This window comes from Mobula birostris, chromosome 3, assembly GCF_030028105.1.
Source record: "Mobula birostris isolate sMobBir1 chromosome 3, sMobBir1.hap1, whole genome shotgun sequence".
Lineage (NCBI taxonomy): Eukaryota > Metazoa > Chordata > Chondrichthyes > Myliobatiformes > Myliobatidae > Mobula > Mobula birostris.
Genome location: NC_092372.1, coordinates 27,899,560 through 27,924,156, shown reverse-complemented (window position 1 = coordinate 27,924,156; position 24,597 = coordinate 27,899,560). Strand labels below are relative to the sequence as shown.

The window sequence follows — 24,597 nt, the reverse complement described above, 5'->3', positions numbered from 1 at the left end:
GGTGGGACTAGGTGAGAGTAATGCGTTCGGCATGGACTAGAAGGGCCGAGATGGCCTGTTTCCGTGCTGTAATTGTTATATGGTGTCGGAATTGAACTCTGAACTCCAACGCCCCAGTTGTTATACCATCGCGCTAATCACTACCCTACAGTGGCTCTCATTTGCTAATGTCATATGAGATCAGGCCCAAAATGTACACCCTCCTCCATCCTAGGAATTAGCCCGATGGATGTTCCCAAAAGCCAATATACCTTTATTGAAGTAAGGAGATCAACATACCAAATTGTACAGTTGTAACAAAACTGCGCAAGTTCTATACTCTACTCTCTTGCAGTAGATCGTTAGTTTGGAGATTAAAGACAAAGCAAAAGACAAATAATGAAATGGTACTGAGCCACAACGTTTATGCCACTACGTCTCACTGAACCTGCAAAAGTGCAATTAGTACATTCTTTGCACCTCCCTAACCTTACACAATTTTGTACATAATTGGGAATAAAAAGTAGCTTTAACTCTTCTTCATTTTCCAGTGCACTTTTCATTTCAACAACATCTCCACTGGCCAGCTTGATCAGATGGTACAGATCTGACTACAGATGCAACAGCGCATTATCCAAATGAACACAATTTTTAGATGAGTCAGGGATAATTCACCTTATTCTATTTTTACTTACCCAGAAAAACTATGATCTGCATTTGTCAATTCCACACATTTCCCAATTGCTCATGAAAAATTTTAGAAATTTCACTAGTTCAAAATTAACCTCTGTACCATTCTCTATTTAACTCAAATGATACCATTCCCATTACCATTCCAGATAACTTTTCAAAAGATAAAATTTAAAGATTAGCTTTATTTGTCACATGTACATCAAAATATTGAAACATACAGTGAAATGCATCGTTTGAGACAAAACAAATTAGTGAGGATTGTGCTGGCAGCTCACAGGTGTCTCCATGCTTTTGGAACCAACATAGCACGCCCACAATTTACTGACTCCAAATGTATATTTTTGGAATGTGGAGGAAACCAGAGCACCCAGAGGAAACCCATATGGTCATGGGTATAATGTACAAATTCCTTAGTCAGCAGAATTGGACCCCGGTTGCTGGCTGCTACCGTGTTGCCCAAAACTTTTCATACTTCTGAGCAGCAAAGCCCATATCCGACTGTCATATGCTTATACGCATGAATACTGAACCAATTTAAACAGCTTTCTCCTAATCAAAATGCAAAAGAAACATTTACACAGCATCACACCCTCTAAAGTAATCAATGTTACAGCAGCACCGCTTTTGTCTCGGTCAGGATTCATTCCTTCTGGAAGCTTCTCCCATATCCAAGTCACTGCCACTAGTGGCAAACCGCTTGCGTTATTTAAGCCCCCCACCTGCTTCTGTTCTTTAAGATTGCTGTTGCATATCAATGTTCCAGCCAGTGCCCCATGCCAGCTGACAACTTAATTTTGGCCCCAGGCCTATCCCTGAGAAAGTGAAGTGGATGCATTCCAGCTTCCTAAACCAAACTGGAGCAAGCAGTGCTCATGATGTATTCAAGCCTCAGTGTGACTTGAACAGAATTCTCAAGCCCTTCAAGCTCTAAATATTGTCTGGCATCTACAAAACCAAAAAAAAAATGTAAATACTTGTGAAGATATTTACATTGTAGGAAATGCTCTCATTAATTAGCCAAATATCCTCAAATAGGTTGCGGTGTCACCTTCTTGAATTATAGCACTTTTTCTTAGAACATAGAACGGAACACAGTAGTCCCTTTAGCCCACAATGTTGTTGCGACTTTTTAACCTACTCTAAGACCAACCTAAGCCTTTCCTCCCGTATACCTCTCTATACAAGAGCATCTTCAATATCCCTAATGTATCCCCCTCTCCCTGCACTCCTGGTGGAGTTTTCCACACCCCCACTACTTGGGTAACAAAAAAAAAAAATCCTATTTCTGACATCTACCCTGTATTTTCCTCCAATCATCTTAAAAATATGTCCTTTCAAATTAGTCATTTCTGTCCTGGGAAAAGGTCTCCGACTATCCACTCGATCTATGCCTCTTATTATCTTGTACATCTCAATCAAATCTCCCCTCATCCTCCTTCACTCTAGCTTGTTCACCTCAAGCCATGCTCTCTAAGCCTGGCAGCATCTTGGGAAATCTCCCCTGTACCCTCTCTAAAGCTTCTTTGAGGCCCTCCATTGGTTGGGGTCGACCATGGAGGCTGCACCCCATCTTTCTATGTGATACGCAAACCAGTATGCAAGAACGATATGGGGAGCAAGCTGTTGCCCATGTAGCAGGCTCCCCCTCTACCCTCAGCTGATGAATCAAAATGAACAGCAGAGACCGATACAATATGGCACCACTGACATTGCAGGAGTTGCCAGTCAGTGTTGAATTCAAGGACTCCAACTCCAGATTCCACACCCCCACCCCCGGGGTTTACTCCTGAATCAAAGACAGTGGAGGTTTGAGATCAGAGTTTTCCTTCTATTATCTAAATGGGGAGAAGGTTCAAATATCAGAGGTGCAGAGGGACTTAGGAGTCCTCGTGCAAGACTCCCAGAAGGTTAATTTACAGGTCAAGTCTGTGGTAAAGAAGGCAAATGCAATGTTGGCATTTATTTCAAGGGGAATAGAATATAAAAGCAAGGAGATAATACTGAGCCTTTATGAGAGGACACTAGTCAGCCACACTTGAAGTATCGTCACCAGCTATGGGCCCCATATCTCAAAAAGGATGCGCTGTTATTGGCAAGAGTCAAGAGGAGGTACATGAGGATGATTCTGGGAATGAAAGGGTTAACATATGAGGAGCGTTTGGCTGCTTTGAGCCTGTACTCTCTGGAAATTAGAAGAACGCACAAGGATCTCAGTGAAACCTACCAAATGCTGAAAGACAAGGTGGATGTGGAGAGGATGTCTCCTCTGCCCAGGGAAGCAGTTGAGGCTTCTTCACCAACTATATTTAAGATACAGTTAGATAGGTTTTTACATAGTAAGGGAATGAAGGGTTACAGGGAAAAGGCAGGTAGATGGAGCTGAGTTTACGGACAGATCAACCATGATCTTATTGAATGGTGGGGCAGGCTCAATGGGCTGGGTGGCCTACTCCTGTTCCTATTTCTAATGTTCTTATGTTCCTCTGGTTCGGGTATCCAGAACAAGAGGGCACAGCCTCAAAGTTGAGGAGTGACCCTTTAGAACAGAGGCAAGGAAGAACTTTTTTTTAGTCAGAGTAGCGAATCTGTGGAGCTCTGCCACAGTCTGCAGTGGAGGCCAAGTCAGTGGGTATATTTAAGGTGGAATTTGATAGTTTCCTGATCAGGTGTATGGGGCTGAGTGGGATCCAGGATCAGCCATATTGGAATGGTGGAGCAGACTCGATGGGCTAAATGGCCTAATTCTGCTCCCATGTCTTAGTCTTATGAGCTGCCTACCATGGGTGATCAGCCCCATCTGCCTGAAATGACTGGTTTTAAGGCACCAGTAACCCACCTTTGTTCCTTCTCATTTCCATAGAAATGGATCCTCTGGGCTCCGTAGCTAAGCCACATGTGAAAGCCAGGAGCTGGACTTGGTTGTTAGAGACTATAATGGACTGTGTCAGTGGTGGGGAAGATGCTGGAGTCAATTATAAAAGATGAAATTACGACACATCTGGATAGCAGTAACAGGATCGGTCCAAGTCAGCATGGATTTACGAAAGGGAAATCGTGCTTGACTAATCTTCTGGAATTTTTTGAGGATGTAACTATGATAATGGACAAGGGAGAGCCAGTGGATGTAGTGTACCTGGACTTTCAAAGCCTTTGATAAAGTCCATAGAAATTTCACACGTGGCTTAGCTACTGAGCCCAGAGGATCCATTTCTATGGGCATGAGAAGGGAGTACAGTCCATTGGGAGCATTTAGTAGATACTGGGAGCTTATCCCCACTACCATCCCCACTACCATCCCCCTCCAGCTATATTAACCTTAAGGAAGCTCCAAAGCTTCCACATCCTTCCGATAATGAGGCAACCAGAGCTGAACACAATATTCCAAGTGCTGGCTAACCAGAGTTTTATAGAGCTGCAACATTACGACATGGCTCTTGAACTCAATCCCCTACTAATGAAGAGCAACACACCACATGGCTTCTTAACGATCTTATCAACTTGTACCGCAAGTCATTGTTGGCCAATAATGAAGAGGAACAATTGATAGATTGCCAAATACTGATAGCGTGTTACTTGAAAGAAAACATGGTGTTGCTATGGCGCCTGCTGTCTTTCCTTCATTATAGTGCAGCTTTGGGATTTAGGTGGTGCAGTCAGAGTAGCTTTTCTAGAGCTTACCACATCGTCCAACAACTGTTCAGCACTTAGAAAGGAAATCCTGAAATTTGTACAGATGAGTTTTCCATAAAATCCCCGTTGCAATGAATCTTCCCGACTATATTTCACAACAGTGTTTGCTTCACAGATTACAAGTTCCCCTGTGAAAGGCAAAGTGGAAAACATTAAAAACTTGGAAAGTCAATTATTTACATTGTATTGACATATTCGATAAAGAAAATTAAAATAGATAACCCTTTATTCCTAGACTCACTATATTACTAAATCCCTCATCCCAGTAAAGCTCCACTGTACTTTCTCCAAGGTACAGAAATCCTTGATAAATTCTGATGCCTAATCTCAAATAATAATGAGGCAGCCTACAGAGAAGAAGTAATCACCCTGACACAGAGGTGTCAAAAAAAAAAACCCTCTCCCTCAAAGTTACAAAAACAAAGGAGCAGGTTGTGGACTACAGGAGGCATGGAGACAGGCTAACCCCTATAGATATCAATGGATCTGGGGTTGAGAGGGTGAACAGCTTTAAGTTCCTTGGCATACACAGGTGGCCTGTACATACTGACTGTGTGGTTCAAAAGGCACAACAATGCCTCCTTCACCTCAGACAGTTGAAGAAGTTTGGTATGGGCACCTAAATCCTAAGAACTTTCTACAGGGGCGCAATTGAGAGCATCCTGACTGTCTGCATCACTGCCTAGTATGGGAATTGTACTTCAGTCAGTTGCAGAACTCCGCACAGCCCAGCACATCTATAGATGTGAACTTCCCACTATTCAAGACATTTACAGAGACAGGTGTGTAAAAAGGGCCTGAAGGATCATTGGGGACCCGAGTCACCCCAACCACAAACTGTTCCAGCTGCTACCATCCGGGAATTGGTTCCGCAGCATAAAAGCCAGGACCAACAGGCTTCTTCCACCAGGCCATCAGTCTGCTTAATTCATGCTGATGCAATTGTATTTTTATGTTACATTGACTGTCCTGTTGTAAATACTATTTATTACAAGTTACTATAAATTGCACATTCTACATTTAGATGGAGACATAACATAAAGATTTTTACTCTTCATGTATGTGAGGAAGTAAGTACTAAAGTCAATTCAATGCCAGACACAATAATACAGTTGAGGCATAATAAATATGAAATGTTTACTCTCCTTTATAATATTGCACTGTTAATGGATTTTAAAATAATGGCAGGAAACCAAAGTTAATTTATGTGTTCAATTAATAGAATGCTATGAATTTCCGGATTCCTCCTGTAAGAGACTCTACACTATAACTCCAAAATAAGTTGATCAGCACCCAGTTTATCACTGGAAGCCTGAAAATATTGGAAAGGAAACAGGAATTAATTTCTTTTTTGATACAGTTCTGCTATGGAAACCAGAGAGCTCACATGCTTGGATAATGCTGGTGACCCTTTCAACTTTGGATCCGTCATAAGTAAATTCACATTATTCGGTCTTCCCACCCATTTGTCCCATTTATACTCCAGCCAATTTATCTGGGTGGGATCCACTGCCACACCCAAAGTCCTTGTCTATTTTCCAATGGGGAAACCAATGAATAACAATCAACTCTAAGTTCTTCCCTCCAGAAAAGGATTATATATTTTTTACCTGGTAATAAGTGTGGCTTCAAGTCATCATTACTTTCCTTTTTTTTAATTTCCTGATGAGGAGAAAAAAAATATTATCAACCCACGAATGTAGAAAACAATCTGGATAAACTCTGGAACAATCATAATTATCTGATACATGATCTCAAAAGGATTGCTCAAGAGTAGGTAAACTTGTGGAGCATTATTCTACAATATGAATAGAGGAATCATAGAAATTCATAAGAGAAAAGCAATCTACGACAGCCAAATGACTGATGATAAACAATTGCTGACACGAAACCTCAACTGTTTCATACTCCATAGATCATTACTGATTAAGTATTTCCAGCATTGTAGTATTATTTCAGATTTACAGCGTACTTTGGTTCTGTTGGCAGCCCAATTCTCTTGATAAAAAGCCACACAATTACAGCATTTCCTGTCACCCGTGATTTCTAAATGCTTTGTTTTTCTGTTTCCCATTCAATACAATAAAAACTAGACGCCAAATAGTTAGTGGAAAAGAAACTGAATTTTCCTTCAGTTCTACTCCTACATCTATGCCTCTAACATTGACTTCTCTGCTAACAGAGGTGGGTCCTAAAGTTAAAAGTACATTATCAATGTATAAATTATATAACCTTCCATTCATTTGCTTACAGGCAGCCACAAAACAAGAACCCTGAAAGAAACCAATTAAAAAAAGACCTACATCCAATACACAAAGAAAAAAAAAGATATAAATCATGCAAACAATGAAAGCAAGCAAAAATATTCAGGGAAAAAAAAAGTGAGTCCATAGCTTTGAAGCCTGGAGCAGCTGGAGCCTCAGCTTATCCCAGAGCGGGGCAAATCTTAACGAGCCTCGCAGACACGAAGCCCGTAGCAGGACGTAGCCTCAGCTTCAGCACCAGGGCTTGTGGAGGGTGGAGTAAAACATCGTAGAGCAGTGAGCAGCCCGACCTTCACCTCCAGACCCCAACACCCGGCCTCTTCAATGCATCAAACGCTAATCTTTATTCCTTTCCAGAGACGCTGCCTGACCTGCTGAGTTCCTCCCTCCAGCATTTTGTGTGTGTTACTCTGGACTTCCAGCACCTGCAGAATTTCCTATGTTTATTTATATTTATTTATTGAGCTACAGCATGGAATAGGCCCTTCCTGCCCTTTGAGCCACACCGCCCAGCAATCTCCCAATTTAATCCTAGCCTAGTTACAGGACACTTTGCAATGACCAAAGAACCTACTAACCAGCAAGCCTTTGGACCATGGGAGGAAACGAGAGTACCCGGAGGAAATCCAAGCAGTCATGGGGAGAATCACAAACTCCTTAAAGGCAGTGGCAGGAATTGAACCTGGGTCACTTGTACTGTAGTGCTGTGCTTGCCACTACGCTACTCTGCTGCCACAATGGATCATTATAACCACTTTATTTAGGTCTCTTAATCTTATACATCAGTTAAACTTCTCCTCTGGTTTGCTTGTTCTTAAGAAAAAAAATCCTTGCCCTAACAAGTTTTTCCTATAAATCAATCTTTCCTACCCTTGCAATATTCTCATTAAAAAAAAAATGAAGGATTAGGCCACGTGGCTCTTCAAGCTCACTCTGCTACTGGTCAAGTTCAACAGCTAATTTACTGATTCATCATGTGCCTTTTTGATCCCTTACAGTACACCCCTAAGCATTTGAAGTCACCACTGCAGTAAACGTTTGCAGTCACTATTTCAGGTGTAGGAAATGCAACAATTTACACACAGCTTGATTGCACAAACACAAACATTCTGGTTTCAGTAAAAGTTGATTACAGGATAAATAAAAGACAGGATATTAAAAATAAGCATCTCAGATTGTATGGGTGGTATGGTAGCGTAGCATGTCACGTTCTGGGCTCAATTTCCGTAACTGCGTGGGTTTCCTCCAGGTGCTTCACTTTCCTCCCTCATTCCAAGGACATATGGGTAGGCTAGGAAGTTGTAGGCATGCTGTTTTGACACCGGAAATGTGGAAATCTGCAACTGATGCATTTCACTGCATGTTTCGATGTTCATGTGACAAATAAAGCTAATCTTTATTTTCTCTGAACTGGGAGTCACAGAATTTTCAGACAGTCCATCAGGCAGGGAGTGCCTCATTTCAAGTAAAACCATTTAAGCAGGCAGTGCTCACTTGCTTCTACATTGAAATATCAGCCTGGGTTTTTGTGCTGAATTTACAGGACTGGACCATGAATCCAGACCCGACTCAAAAGGAACCATAGGTCATTACACTCCAACGTCCCTCAGTTCTTGTGCACTTCTCAGAATCCTTTTAGACACTGCATAGTCCACTGATTCATATGCTTTTAGTGATTGTAGTTGTCTGGGTAGAATCTTCAAAATCAATTTTCTAACCATCTTAACTCTGAATACTTCTTATCCACAATTGAAATCATTTTGTAATCACAATGATACAAGTCAGTGCTCTGTTAATTGTGCTGTGTCCTCCCACGTGCCCTACAAAATCCAATGTGGGGATTGCAGCAAATATTACGCCCACCAAACTGGGTGAAAACTATTCACAAGATCCATGAACACCAATTGTGAAGCAACTTGACCAACTCTCCCTAGTCTCTATCTGTTTAAGTGGCATGACCAACTCTCCCTAGTCTCTACCCGTGAAGATCAAGAGGGGCACAAATTCAAATGGGCATCAGTGAATATCATGGTGCAAGCAAACACAAGGCATGCAAGAGAAATACTAAAAGTGTGGTTTTCTGCAAACAATTCTGTAAACAAACACAGAGACCTCAATCCTATTTAAGAGCTGGTGCAGGCAAAGTTCCAGACCACAGCACACAGATAGTCAGTGACGAGATTTCCTCCCCATGTCACCAGTAAGTTTCTGAAATAACATCCAATCAGCTGAATGAAAAGTATATAAAGGCCAAGCATTCAGAGGGCACTCCACAAATTGACAGCACTAACAATGTCTCCTCGCATGGTGACAAAATGTTTGCAGGTAAATTTCCAAGACTGAAGAATGACTCAACACAACTGTCCAAGCTACATATCTTCCGAACTAGTTCCAATTATACAAGTGTCAATGGTCTGGGTATGGAGGTGGGGTGGGTGCAGAGCCATTTACTTTACCCTCCTGAGACAATTACTCCCATTGCAACCCATCAGCAGCCATCACCTTCAAGCAAATAAGTCTTGCCAAGATATGTACTTACATTTGCAGAGATCTCAAGTTCAAGTTAAGTTAGTTGCCATTCAATTGTGCTCATGTATACCACCAAATGAAAAGGTGTCTCTCCAGACCAATGAGCACAACACACACACACACGGTAATATTACCATAAATAAATTAACAAACAATAAGGTGATTAACAAACAATACGATAGAAGCTAAATAAATTAACAAACAATACGATAGAAGCTAAAAAGTAAACAGTATAACCCTACTGGTACCTCATAGGTGATGACACCTGGGTGGTGGCTGGGAATTCTAGTCTTACAGCCTGGTGGAAGTACGTAGCTGTTTCCCACGCTAACAGTTCTTGCTTTAATGTTACCTTCTGCCTCTCTCTATACCCAGAAACATCTATTTAAGGAGTTAACCTAACCAAGCCACTCGATTTCAGGAGGAGAAAAAAATTGACATTTTAAACATTGTGCAGAGTACTAAGTTAAGACAGCAATGCGTGGATAATTGAGGGAGAAGGTAAATGAACATGCCTTTTCAAGCCAACTTGAAAAGTGAGATTGATCTTGGAGTAGGTTAAAAGGTGCATGTACTGAGTTGTACAGTTCTATGTTCACTTAGCGCTCAGCAAAGTGCAGCATTTCCCCGGAGTATTTTAGTACAAGAACAATTCAATCAATTTCCCTCCACTCCACTGAAGATTGCTGCAAAAAAAAAGTTGGCTGAAGAGGTTGTTCTTCTAAATTAAACAACATTCATACATAAATACTAACACAGGGCAATGATGGCAAACATCAATAGTCCTGTCACCACTGCTGCAGCATCTGCAGGCAGTTTTACTGCTCGGGGTAAAAGAGAGGCAAGACTGCACAGGCACGTGATGTCAGCCAGTACAGCGCGAAAGGTTAAAAAGAAGACCACCATATCTAGCGGGCAGCGGAGTGATAGGGCTTTGCCTCAATGGGCTTAGGTGGTAACGGGATGAGGCGAGGTAGGATTACCAGTGTTATTTGCGGAAAGGAGGAAGTATGTGTGTGAGGCCAGTTATCTGTGCTTGGTGTCAGATGTGGGAGGTCCTAGAGTCTCCCAGCCTCCCGGACGGCCATATCTGCACGAGGTGGATCGAGCTGCAGCTCCTAAGGGACCGAGTTAGGGAACTGGAGATGCAGCTCGATGACCTTCATCTGGTCAGGGAGAGCGAGGAGGTGATAGAAAGAAGTTACAGGCAGGTGGTCACACCAGGGCCACGGGAGACAGACAAGTGGGTCACAGTCAGAAGGGGGAAGGGGAAGAGTCGGGTACTAGAGAGTACCCCTATGGCTGTACCCCTTGACAGTAAGTACTCCTGTTGGGGGGGGTGGAGAACAGCCTACCTGGGGGAAGTGACAGTGGCTGTGCCTCTGGCACAAAGTCTGGCCCTGTGGCTCAGGAGAGTAGGGAAAGGAAGAGGAAGGCAGTAGTGATAGGGGACTCTATAGTTAGGGGGGCAGAAAGGCGACTCTGTGGACACAGGAAAGAAACTCGGATGTTCCTTTGCCTCCCAGGTGCCAGGGTCCGGGATGTTTCAGATCGTGTCCAAGATCTCCTGCAGTGGGTGGGAGAACAGCTAGAGGTCGTGGTACATATTGGTACCAATGACATAGGTAGGAAAAGGGAAGTGGTCCTGAAAAAAAAAAAGAGTACAGGGAAGGAAGTTGAGAAGCAGGACTGCAAAGGTAGTAATCTAGGAATTACTGCCTGTGCCACGCGACAGTGAGTATATGAATAGAATGAGGTGGAGGATAAATGCGTGGCTGAGGGATTGGAGCAGAGGGCAGGGATTCAGATTTCTGGATCATTGGGACCTCTTTTGGGGCAGGATGTGACCTGTACAAAAAGGACGGGTTGCACTTGAATCCCAGGGGGACCAATATCCTGGCAGGGAGGTTTGCTAAGGCCACTGGGAAGAGTTTAAACTAGAATTGTTGGGGGGTGGGAACCGAACTGAAGAGACGTTTGGCTCACAAATAGAGAAAGCTTGGAGACAGTGTGTGAGGGAGGATAGGCAGGTGATAGAGAAGGGATGCACTCAGACTGACGGTTTAAGATGTGTCTATTTTAAATGCAAGGAGTATTGTGAACAAAGCGGTTGAGCTTAGAGTACTTAGAGCTATGATGTAGTGGCCATTACAGAGACTTGGGTAGCTCAGGGGCAGGAATGGTGACTTCAGGTGCTGTGTTTTAGATGTTTCAGAAAGGACAGGGAGGGAGGCAAAAGAGGTCGGGGCATGGCACTGTTGATTAGAGATAGTGTCACGGCTGCAGAAAAGGTGGACGCCATGGAGGGATTGTCTGGAGTGTCTGTGGGTGGAGGTTAGGAACAGGAAGGGGTCAATAACTTTACTGGGTGTTTCTTCATAGGCTGCCTAATAGTAACAGGGATATCGAGGAGCAGATAGGGAAACAGATCCTGGAAAGGTGTAATAATAACAGAGTTGTCGTGATGGGAGATTTTAATTTCCCAAATATTGATTGGCACTTCCCTAGAGCGAGGGGTTTAGATGGAGTGGAGGTTGTTAGGTGTGTTCAGGAAGGTTTCTTGACACAATATGTAGATAAGCCTACAAGAGGAGAGGCTGTACTTGATTTGGTATTGGGAAATGAACCTGGTCAGGTGTCAGATCTCTCAGTGGGAGAGCATTTTGGAGATAGTGATCATAATTCTATCTCCTTTACAATAGCATTGGAGAGAGAGAGGAACAGACAAGTTAGAAAAGTGTTTCATTGGAGTAAGGAGAATGTTGAGGCTATCAGGCAGGAAATTGGAGGCTTAAATTGGAAACAGATGTTCTCAGGGAAAAGTACAGAAGAAATGTGGCAAATGTTCAGGGGATATTTGTGTGGAGTTCTGCATAGTCATAGTTATAGACAGGGAAGTTATGGTAGGGGACAAGAACTGTAGTGTACAAAGGCTGTAATAAATCTAGTCAAGAAGAAAAGAAAAGCTTACCAAAGTTTCAGAGAGCGAGGTAATGTTAGAGATCTAGAAGATTATAAGGCTAATAGGAAGAAGCTTAAGAAGGAAATTAGGAGAGCCAGAAGGGGCCATGAGGAGGCCTTGGCGGGCAGGATTAAGGAAAACCCCAAAGCATTCTACAAGTATGTGAAGAGCAAGAGGATAAGATGTGAAAGAATAGGAGTCAAGCATGACAATGGGAAAGTATGTACGGAACCGGAGGAAATAGCAGAGGTACTTAATGAATACTTCACTTCAGTATTCACGATGAAAAAGGATCTTGTTGATTGTAGTGATGACTTGCAGCAGACTGAAAAGCTTGAGCATGTAGATATTAAGAAAGAGGATGTACTGGAGGTTTTGGAAAGCATCATGTTGGATAAGTCACCAGGACTGGAGGAGATGTACCCCAGGCTACTGTGGGAGGCGAGGGAAGAGATTGCTGAGCCTCTGGCGATGATGTTTGCATCATCAGTGGGGACGGTAGAGGTTCTGGAGGATTGGAGGGTTGCGGCTGTTGTTGCTTTATTCAAGAAAGGGAATAGAGATAGCCCGGGAAATTATAGACCAGTAAGCCTTACTTCAGTGGTTGGTAAGTTGATGGAGAAGATCCTGAGAAGCAGGATTTATGAACATTTGGAGAGGTATAATATGATTAGGAATGGTCAGCATGACTTTGTCAAGGGCAGATTGTGCCTTACGAGCCTGATTGAATTTTTTGAGGATATGACTAAACACATTGATGAAGGAAGCGCAGTAGATGTACTGTATACAGATTTCAACAAGGCATTTGATAAGGTACCCCATGCAAGGCTTATTGAGAAAGTAAGGAGGCATGGGATCCAAGGGAACATTGCTTTGTGGATCCAGAACTGGCTTGCCCACAGAAGGCAAAGAGTGGTTGTAGACGGGTCATATTCTGCATGGAGGTCGGTGACCAGTGGAGTACCTCAGGGATCTGTTCTGGGACCCTTACTCTTCGTGATTTTTATAAATGATCTCCATGAGGAAGTGGAGGGATGGGTTAGTAAGTTTGCTGATGACACAAAGGTTGGAGGTGTTGTGGATAGTGTGGAGGGTTGTCAGAGGTTACAGCAGGACAATGATAGGATGCAAACTGGGCTGAGAAGTGGCAGATGGAGTTCAACCCAGATAAGTGTGAAGTGGTTCATTTTGGTAGGTCAAATATGATGGCAGAATATAGTATTAATGGTAAGACTCTTGGCAGTGTAGAGGATCAGAGGGATCTTGGGGTCCAAGTCCATGGGACGCTCAAAGCAGCTACGCAGGTTGACTCTGTGGTTAAGGCATACGGTGTATTGACCTTCATCAATAGTGGAATTGAATTTAGGAGCCGAGAGGTAATGTCGCAGCTGCACAGAACCCTGGTCAGACCCACTTGGAGTACTGTGCTCATTTCTGGTCGCCTCACTACAGGAAGGATGTGGAAGCCATAGAAAGGGTGCAGAGGAGATTTACAAGGATGTTGCCTGGATTGGGGAGCATGCCTTATGAGAATAGGTTGAGTGAACTCGGCCTTTTCTCCTTGGAACGACGGAGGATGAGAGGTGATCTGACAGAGGTATATAAGATGATGAGAGGCATTGATCGTGTGGGTAGTCAGAGGCTTTTTCCCAAGGCTGAAATGGTTGTCACAAGAGGACACAGGTTTAAGGTGCTGGGGAGTAGGTACACAGGAGATGTCAGGGGTAAGTTTTTTTTACTCAGAGAGTAGGGAGTGTGTGGAATGGGCTGCTGGCAATGGTGGTGGAGGCAGATACGATAGGGTCTTTTAAGAGACCTTTGGATAGGTACATGGAGCTTAGAAAAATAGAGGGCTATAGGTAAGCCTTGTAATTTTTAAGGTAGGGACATGCTCCACTCAACTTTGTGGGCCAAAGGGCCTTTATTGTGCTGTAGGTTTTCTATGTTTCTATCAATTCATATTTGGTGAAATTAAGTCAGTTTTTTTTTTCATGCACTGCACTGACCTCCAAATACCTAGAGTAACTAAATCATCAGCTCCTTTCTTGGCAATTGGAGTCTAATAAAAAAGTACATTTGATTAAAAGCATTCCTCACTTGCCTTTGAGTTGCATGTCAAAACAGAACCAAGCATAGTTTTTCCTCTCCTCTTGGTGAAATGAATTTGAGAATGCTAGGGCGTCATGGCAGCATCGTGGTTAGTGCGACACTACTACACCTTGGGGCGTTGGGAGTTTGGAGTTCAATTCCAACACCATCTGTCAGGAGTTTGGAGAGGAAGGAGTAAAGATGGCACCAGAGGTTTTTGCAGACCCAGGCAACTTCTTTCAGTTTACCTGTGAAAAGTTTAATTCTCCTCTTCTCATGCCTCTTTTCTTTTTCCAAGATGGCTGGAGTTCTATCTGTGTCCATGATCTACAGCTACAGCTCAAGCTACCGTTCTTCACGGGCAGTGGGTTCTGACTTTCAGAACTTGCTGACCAACCTGATGTTTCCATCTCTCCAGGTGTGGCTTGGAAAACTTCTGCCATCAGGGTGCGGCCCTGTGGACGACCCGATTCCTCGCCGAAGTCGATGACTGAATCATCACAGGAGATTGAGACACTGAGACAGTGGGTGGTGTGCGCAGTGCGTCGCAGGCCCCTGCACTCAGAGTGTGCAGGGGTTTTTGATGGACTCTGGATTATGATCTCTGGGGGCTGTGCTATTGCTTGCATGGTGGGTGTTGGGCGTTGATGCTTTTGCATGGGGAGGCTTTTGGGGGATCTAAAATTTTCTGTCATTCATTCTTCAGGTTTTTCCCATTTTGCAGACGTCTGCGAAGAGTAAGAATTTCAGGTTGTATACTATATACATTCTCCGATATCAAATGCAACTATTGAACCTTCCCATGAGTGTGTGCGTTTCCTCCGGGTGATCGTTTCCTCCCACAGCCCAAAGATATACTGGTGATTAGGTTAATTAGTCATTGTAAATTGCCCCGTGATTAGGCTAGGTGTAAATAAGTGGTTTGCTGGGCGGCGTGGCTTGTCTGTTCTGTGTCGTATCTCTAAATAAATAAAAATGAAAATCTGTGATGTAGAAGTTCAGTACTTAGAATGAAAAGTATTTTCCTGCTGAGAATGACATGGCGTATGCAATTCTGGCCATTAACTATCATTGTTATAGCTCAAGTGTATTGTGACATCGTTGCAGCATTATTCATTGTGAAAAGCTCCAAAAGACCGCCTAAAGTAAAAAAAAACATGACCCTGGCGTCAAGGTTTCCTTTGATTTCTGTGTGCATGGGTGGGAGGGAGGCAAGGGGCTTGTTTTGTTGTTGTCATTTAGTGCTTGTTGTGTTGTTTTGTTGTATTCTGGATTGTTCTGCCTAGCACTGTGGCAATGCCACATCTGCCCCAGAATGTGTGGAGACACTTGTGGGCTGCCCCCAACACATTCCTGAGTATGCTGGCTAATGCAAGCGACACAGCTCACTGTATGTTTCCATGTATATCCGATAAATAAATCTGAATCCGATTTAATAAATGCACTCTCACACTCTACTTGCCTTCTTAGGTCAGGCAGCTCACAATATCCTGACAGTAGGTGGGGCAGCCCACAAGTAGAATCATAGCCACATTCATAGACTGCCCCAAAGGCATCTGATAGTATATTTGAAATTACTTTAATTTGAATTTATTTAAATCTTACATCCATCTCACAATGTGAGGGAGTAAAAATCTTTGTGTTATGACTCCATTGCAATGTACAGACAAGTGAATTTAAAAGTTTAACAGCTCGTAGAAAGAAGCTGTCCTGTAGCCTGTTGGTCCTGACTTTAATGCTGTGGTGCTGTTTGCCAGATGGAAGCAGCTGAAATAGTTTATGTTTGGAGTGACTGGTGTCCCCGATGATCTTCCAGGCCTTCTTTAAGCACCAGCTGCTGTAAATGTCCTCAATGGAGGGAAGTTTACATCCACAGATGTGCTGGGCTGTCCATACCACTCTGTGCAGTGCCCTGCAATCAAGGTTGGTGCAGTTCCCGTACCAGGCGGTGATACAGCCAGTCAGGATACTCTCAACAGTGCCACTGTAGAAGACCTTGAGGATTTGGGAGCTCACACAAAACTTCTTCAGTTGTCTGAGGTGTTGTGCTTTTTTTTTGCCAGACAGCCAGTGTGCACAACCCAGGTGAGATCATCAGTAATGTGTATACCAAGGACCTTGAAACTACTCACCCCCTCAACTGTAATCCCATTGACATTGATCGGGGTGAGCTTGCCTCCGTTTCTCCTGTAATCCACAATCAACTCTTGGTTTTTTGGACATTGAGGGAGAGGTTGCTATCCTGGCACTACTGTATCACTGTATCAGGGTGTCAGCCACTCCTCTGTAAGTTGTTTCATTACCACTAGAAATAAGACCGATCAAAGCCGTGTCATCTGTGAATTCGATCAGCAGGCTGGAGCTGTGTGTGGCAGCATAGTTGTGGGTGTAAAAGGAGCAGAGGAGGGGACTCAGGTCACAACCCGGGTGGGGGGGCACCTGTGTTGAGGGTCAGAAGGGCAGAGGTGAGGGAGCCCATCCTTACCACCTGTCAGTGATCCGAAAGGAAGTCTAGGATCCAGCTGCACAGGGCTGGATCTCAGAAGGCATTTTACACAGTTTCTACAACTTGATCAGTGACGTATTTGGGATAGTTAAATAGAATTAGCCTGCAGGAGTAATGGCAGGATTCTTAGTGTGGAGGAATAGAGGGGTGAATCTTGGAGTCTATGTCCATTGTCCCTCAAAGTGGCCACACATGTCGATAGATGTATGGTGCGTGAGCCTTCATTTAGTTGGAAGACTGAGTTGAAGTGTTGCAAAGTAATGTTGCAGCTCTACAAAACCCTGGTTAGACCACACTTGGAATAATTGGTCACCTCATTACAGGAAGGATGTGAAATCTTTAGGGAGGGTGCAAATTTAACCAGGATGCTGCCCAGATTAAAAGAGAATGTCTTATAAGGATAGGTTGAGCGAGCTAGGGATTTTCTCTTTTGAGCGAAGGAGGAAGAGAAATGACTTGATAGTGGTGTACATAAGAGGCATGGATCAAGTGGATAGTCTTCCCCTCAACGTTCCCTCTAATTTGTAATGACCAGTGTGCATAAAGATCTTGTGCTGTGCAATTTTTTTGCCCAGTGACACGTGCGCACTGAATTTTTAAGTGGAAGTAAACCTGAAGTTATTCTTTGGAAACCACCGAGTCCTGTTGTTCATTGTTTAAAAGAAATAAAATACTCAGTAATGTGTCTCATTTCTCATATACTATACAACAGCATGTAATAATATCAACCTTTTCATATGCCAACAAGGTAGAGGGTGACAACCTTTTGTGTGCAGTTTAAATTCCTTTGTGCATTAGTAGCAAAAGGTGTGCTTGCGCATTTCTTAGAGGGAACATTGCTCCCCTCACCCCAGGGGAAAATACCTAGGGTAAAGGGACATAACTTTAAGACGACTGGAGGAAAGTATAGGGATGATGTCAGAAGGAAGCTATTGTTTTTAAAAAAAACAGTGGTTGTGCATGGAATGCCCTTCTGGGGGTAGTGATAGAGGCAGATATATTAGGGGCATTTAAGAAACTCTCAGATAGGCACATGGATGATAGAAAAAAATGTAGGGCTATATAGGAGGGCAGAGTTAGAATGATTTTAGAGTGGTTATAAGGGTGACACAACATCATAAGCCTGTACTGTGCTTACTGGTAATCTATGTGAATCAATATTGAATTCATTTAAAGTTACATGGTAAATTTAAATATCAACAAGACAATACAAAAAACACTTGTGTTTTTTTTGGGTAAAGGTCACAGGAACCAATTACACGACTGGAATAGAGCTGCTGTGCCACATTAGAGGTGCATGCAGTCCCTCAGCTCAGAGTGTTCCAAAGAAACAAAAATCAGCCCTCATCAATTATATCGAGAATGCAGCACTGCAGCTAGCTAGATCTTCACTATGGGACCACAAGCCAGGCCACAGTGCTGTGCAGTCTGATCTCTCATTTGAGCAGATGAAACAGTAATCAAACTGAAACACAAACTATTTCTCTCTGTAGATGCTTTCACAAAATCTCCAGCCCTAAAGAATCATAACTGAAATTCTAATTCCCTCCAAAAGTACAGCACAGGAACAGACCATTCGGCCCACAGTGTTGTGCTGAACCAGCTGAAAAGCAAATTGAAAACACCCAAACACTAATCCCTCCTGTCTGCAGTATGTCCATAACTCTCCACCTTACTTACATCTGTGTGTCTATCCAAACATCTCTCGTCTCCCAATGCATTTGCCTCCAGCACCATTCCAGACATCCACAATTCTCAGTAAAACAAAATGTACTCTTCACATCCCCCTTGAACCTACACCCTCTCAGCTTCAATGCATGCCCTCTGGTATTAGACATTTCAACACTGGGAAACACAAACTCTCTGTCCACTCTATCTATGCTCTCAATCTTGTAAACCTCTATCAGATCTCCCCTCAGCCTCCGACACACCAGAGAAAACGACCCAAGTTTATCCAGCCTCTCGTGATAGCACATGCCCTCTAAACAAGGCAGCACCCTGGTGAACCTCTTCTGCACCCTTTCCAAAGCCTCAACATCCTTCCTATAGTGGGGCGACCAGAACTATACACAATATTCCAGATGTGGCCTAACCAGAGTTTTATAAAGTTGCAACATAACCTGAATTTTGAACTCCAATCAACTCCACATTTAAAGTGATTCTGCAATGTTGAGCACGATGCACTTAAATGCACAAGCTTCTGCTTGCCCCTGCATGCATAACATGCAGATTCACCAATTCTCACCGCTGCCTGTCGGCTTGAGGCATTCACAGTTCCCCCATACTTCTTATCAAGCGTCTGGAAACTACAGTTTCTGAATGTGCGAGAATGACAAAGCCATCTGCAACCAAAAATTATTGAAGTGTGTAAACACAAATGTTCATCACTATAAGTTTCCACATTTCTTTTGCGTTAGCTAGCAAACGATAAACTAGAATCCGTCCCAGCCACAAAGCTTTCCAGATGCAGGGGAACTTGCTGTCATTTGCTACTTCTGCTCAATGTACCCATTTCGAAGCCTTAAAATCTTAAGCTGTTTCTGTGGGCAAAAAAGGACAACAAGCTTCAATAACTTTTGAATTAACTGCCTGCTGCATCCCAAACACCAGGCAAACTGTTCTTTTTAACTCAAATAACTTAAACCCAAATGACTAACATACTAAAATGATTAGTTTGGGATAGACGTTTTCAACATTAGTCACAAAGTTTACACAATAATAATTCTCTTTATTTTAACAATTCATCAGATGTGACATTCACCAATAAGCAAAATATGTTGAAACACAAGTGGATAAAATAAAGTTTTTTTTAAATATAAAAGCAGATGTGCTCAAATTGGCAAATTTCACCTAAACAAGAAATTCTACTGTTTTGTAGGGAAGTAATCTGAAAGAAGAGGCTAAAGTAATGATATAACAAATTTGGTACAGCCACAAAAATTCAATAGCCAGTCAACTACCAAGATCTGGAATCTGATGAATAACACATGAGTTATGATTTCAATCATTTTCTAGTCTTTGCATTTATCAGCATTGGGAGAATGAAATGAAAACAGGTGAAGGAAAAATGGCAGAAAACAGACAAATGTTACGCCAGGATTAAAACATGCTAACATGGTCTGCACCAATTTCTGATGATCTCTCAGGAATTGTGTAGAGTCAGATTAAACAGGACTTTCAGCTGAGCTTGTCTATGCCAACTAAGTCAGCTTCCTGAGCTGGTCCCATTTACCAGCATTTGGCCACTTTCCTCCAAACCTTTCCTGTCCATCAACATACCCAAAAGTCTTTTCGACATTACAATTCTTCCACTGCCTCTGGCAAGCCATTTCATATTTTCATGCATCCCCCAGGTCCTCCACCCCCATCACATTAAACATATGCCTTCCAGTTTAAAAAAAAACTGGAAAAAATATCTTTGACCATCCACTTTATCTACAGCCTTCACAGTTCTACAAGTTCACCTCACTGGCTCTTTTGCTTCACTGAAAATAGTCCCTACCTTTCCTCTAACTCAAGTTCTCTAGTCCCATTAACATCCTTGTACATTTTCTCTGCATTCTCTCTAGCTTAATCACATTCTTCCTTCAGTATAGGCAGCAGAGTATTCCAGAAAATACTGGAGGAACTCAGCAGGCCAGGCAGCATCTACAGTTGATGATCCAGTCCTGCCAAAGGGCCTCGGCCTGAAACGTCGACTGTACTCTTTTTCCAAAGATGATGCCTGACCTGCCGAGTTCCTCCAGCATTTTGTGTGTGTGTGTGTTGCTTGGATTTCCAGCATCTGCAGATTTTCTCTTGTTTGTAACCACAGTATTCCTCATGTGGTCTCAATGTCTTATGCACAGCAACAAAATTTCTCAATTTTTATACACAATGCCCCACCTGGTGAATATATTCTATCCACATTCTTTAATATATTTTACAAACTACAGGCAACCCAGCACTGATCATGCAGCACAGCACTCTTCACAGGTCTCCAATTGAAAACCAACCACCCTACCTCACTGTGTGTGTCCCACCCCCCCACGTGATCTTACTTTCTGGACCAGCCTACAAGCAGAACTTTGTCAAAAGCATTGCTGAAGTCCATGTACACAGCGTCTATCGCCCTGTCCTTAATCCTCGTCTCAAATTTAATTGAAGGAGGTGACCCATTTCCAGTATACTTGGGAATAGTTTGTATTTTTAAAATCCAAGTTTAGACAAATATTCAAGTTATTTTTGTCTCTCCAATCCAAAAGCTGAAAATTCAATAAGAGTTACACCAAGAATTCTGTTGACATTATCTGCAGAACTATAAACAACAGGGCCAGTTATAAATAAATGTGGTGACAAGCTGGCCCTTGTGGAAACTGCACTCAACTTCTGCACACAATTTGTCTACTGTGTCAGGTCTAAAAGACATTTATAACATTATAATGAAACCAGACTAGAGCCTTCTCATTGTATGAATAAACTTTGCCGTTAATATTTACATTTAACCTTATGTAGGGTGCAAACTTCCTGTACACAAACTTCACTTCATGATTGTATGTCAACACTCAACTTTCATTAAATATTAGCAAGAGCAGTTGGAAATTTATGATGTAAACGTAAATTGCTGTACACACAAATGCTCGCAAAGATCATTATTTATCAGTATTACACTTGACCTTTGAGTGACTGAAACTCCAGGAACAAGGAATTGAAGATCTTTTATGTAATTTTAAACCCTTATACATTTGTGACCTACGAAAATAATGTAAGGGCTAGGATCTTGGAAATTACAAGTTTTAAGTTCTACCATGGCAAATCAGGAATTAGAATTCAATAAATCTAGCACGAAAAGTTAAACATGAAAACTGTTAGACAACTGGTTTATGAATACTTTAGAAATAGAATGTGTCCAAACTCAGTTCAGGCTGGTTTACAATCCTATCCGTAGTGTCATGGAATACCATAGATACTCCCACCTCTTCATTTCATTTTGGTCATGCTTGGTCCAAGAAAGTACTGAAACTCTGAGCAGGGCATATCTACCAAAACAATTCAGTTTTCTGTCAATTACTCATTTACCTGAAAGTCTTTCCGTTCTTAAGACATTCTTTTCCAAGCCATATTTTTGTAAAGATGATAAAGTTCAGCTTTATTTGCCGCATGTACCTCAAAATATAGTGAAAGGTGCAGCAGAGTTAGAGGATGCTTAGGGCAGCCTGCAAGACCCCAAATGCTTATGGTGGCAACGTAGCATGCCCACAACTTATTAACCCCAACCCACGTCTTTGGAATATGTGAGGAAACCGGAACACCCGGACGAAACGGGGAGATTGTACAAAACTCCTTACAGACAGCTGATTCCGGCACTGTAGAGCGATACACTAACTGCGACGCTACTGTGTAACTTACTTTCACGAAGTGTTACCTATACATCCAGTCCCAGCAGGAGATCAACAGAAACTCGGGTTTCCCTATTCTTTGAGCGATTATGTGACAATTTGAGCCCTTCAATGAGAACCCAAATGCGACTGCTGCATTAATAGGCTGAATCCAACAGGCTGCCCATTGCAAATTACTTGGGGGAGCATGGTAGCATAGTGGATAGCACAACGCTTTACAGTACAGGTGACCTGGGTTCTGCTGCTACCTGCAAGGAGTTTGTAACTTCTCCCTGTGACCGCGTGGGTTTCCTCTCAGTCCAAAGAGGCATCGGTTGGTAGGTTAGTTACTCATTGTAAATTGTCCTGTGATTAGACTATGGTTAAATTAGGGGATTGCTGTACAGAGTAGCTCAAAGGGCCAATTCCATGCTCAGTAAATGAATAAAAATAAAAAGAACAAAATCACAGAATTTTATGTACACATTAGGAACTTATTTTGTTAAACATTAGACAGAAGTTGAACACGGTTAGTTTTTATTGCAGCTTATATACGGAAAAATGCAGAAGACTATTTTACAGCAGATTCATTTATTTTCCCCAGACAGCTTCAAAAGTTTACCAAAGGCCTAGATACTGTTGTGGCAACTTATATCACCTCCTCCCTTTCCCCACTTCTCCCTATCATAGTCTTTTTTTTTGGGCAGGTTGTAGAAGCTACTTTCCTTTGCCAACTGTTGATTTATCCCAAGAGAAACAAAAACTGAAAATGCTGACAGCATTAACAAAAGTGAAAGCACTCCAACTATAAAGCACAGGCATCCATGTACACAAGTATCACAATCGTATCCGATTGCCAACAAGTTCAGCAAAATTAAGGGAAATAAGCTCAAACAACAAACGGTGAGAATCCCTCACTTTTCCCTCAAATAGAAAGGGAAGATTGTATGTGTCTTCCGAATTAATGGGTTTGCTTCAGCACATCAATGGGATGCCACATACCCTTCATATTGCAAAGCATAGCCTGTTTCTGGTGGCTAATCTCAGAGGTAGGATTTCAGCACAATACAGCACCTCAGGCAAAAATGGTATGAAATGAGAACAAAGATGTCTGTATTTTGTTCTTTGATTTTCTGATTTTTTTAAAAAAAGCATTGAACTGCTGTTCTCAAAGCACTCACCAAAAAAAGTACCATTTTCAAAGTAGCATGGCAACATGCAGTTAGCACAACGCTCTACGGCACCAATTATCTCCTAAATTAGTGCCCGCTACACCGCAGGTGTTTAGGGCAGTAATGAAGTTCATCTGTCTGAACAGAAGGATTCTTCTTTGGTCAAAAAACAATTGTTACAGAAATAACAACTAGTGTTATTGGTCCTGAGCTGAACCCACGAACCTGTAGGACCAGTGGACCACTCCTAGTCTGGCTTCTACCCTTTGACCAAGATTGAAAGCACAAAGCCCTGACTCCAGCCAACATAGCTCTCCGGGTCATTGAGGTACGCAAGCCTCCAAACCCTATGGCAAGCTTGTGGTCCTCTTGGAGGAAACAATCACCAATCAGGGTTTAATTCCTGCCGCTGTCTGTAAGTTTGCCGCACGACCGCATGGGTTTCCTCCTGGTACTTCTGTTTCCAAAGGGGTATTGTTAGAGTTAGGGTTGGTGAGTTGAAGACATGCTGTTAGGAGCAAGAGTGTGGCGACACTTGTGGGCTGCCCCCACCACAATCCTTGGACTGTGTCATTGGTGCAAATGATGTGTTTCACTGTATGTTTTGATATACATGTGACAAATAAAGCTAATCTAATCAAAAGAATACAAACATTTTAAAAGTAGAAAACTGGGACATGCAACTAATGAAAGTATGTTAAGTCTTTTTAAAGCAGTCAAGGTAATAACATGGAAAACTAGACTGAGAGGTAGATGAGCTTCGGTTAGCAAAAAAGCTAAAAAAAAAGTTAGTCAACTTTTTTATACAAAAAAAACAGACCAAATTGAAAGTTTTTTTCCAGATTTGTACTTAGCAAGCCCAAACACCACAAGGCAATAATCAAGCACCAAGAGCACATTCAATCAACAGCAAAACAGATGTTGTAGTTATGAGGAAGAATGGATTAAATTGTTCAGGATGGAAAATGTTCACTTTAGTAAACTACAAGGCAACTTACAGTAAATCCATATATCATTTTACATTGATCCATTGAGTAATGATGTAGAAAATACAAGATATTTGAAAGCTTTTCGAATGAGGGAATGAATGAATGAAGGGACAAATTTCTTTTTTATAAACAGAAACAGTTTTTCTGGGGTTCATAGTATTCTTCAAAAAGAGGCTAAAAGAGGCCACACACATCAAAGTTGCTGGTGAACGCAGCAGGCCAGGCAGCATCTCTAGGAAGAGGTGCAGTCGACGTTTCAGGCCGAGACCCTTCGTCAGGACAAACTGAAGGAAGAGTGAGTAAGGGATTTGAAAGTTGGAGGGGGAGGGGGAGATCCAAAATGATAGGAGAAGACAGGAGGAGGAGGG

At 42.4% G+C, this 24,597-nt stretch overlaps 1 protein-coding gene across 2 annotated transcripts in view; it reads right to left on the bottom strand.

The window, feature by feature from the left end:
* Positions 1–24,597, bottom strand: part of mtmr12 (myotubularin related protein 12) — a 101,305-nt gene that overhangs the window by 58,146 nt on the left and 18,562 nt on the right. For both annotated transcript variants that reach the window (XM_072252375.1, XM_072252376.1), the window contains exons 2-3: positions 5,973–6,024; positions 4,351–4,490 (exon numbers count right to left, since the gene is read on the bottom strand). In XM_072252375.1, the coding sequence (XP_072108476.1) occupies positions 4,351–4,490; positions 5,973–6,024 (192 nt within the window). The remainder of the gene's footprint in view (positions 1–4,350; positions 4,491–5,972; positions 6,025–24,597) is intronic.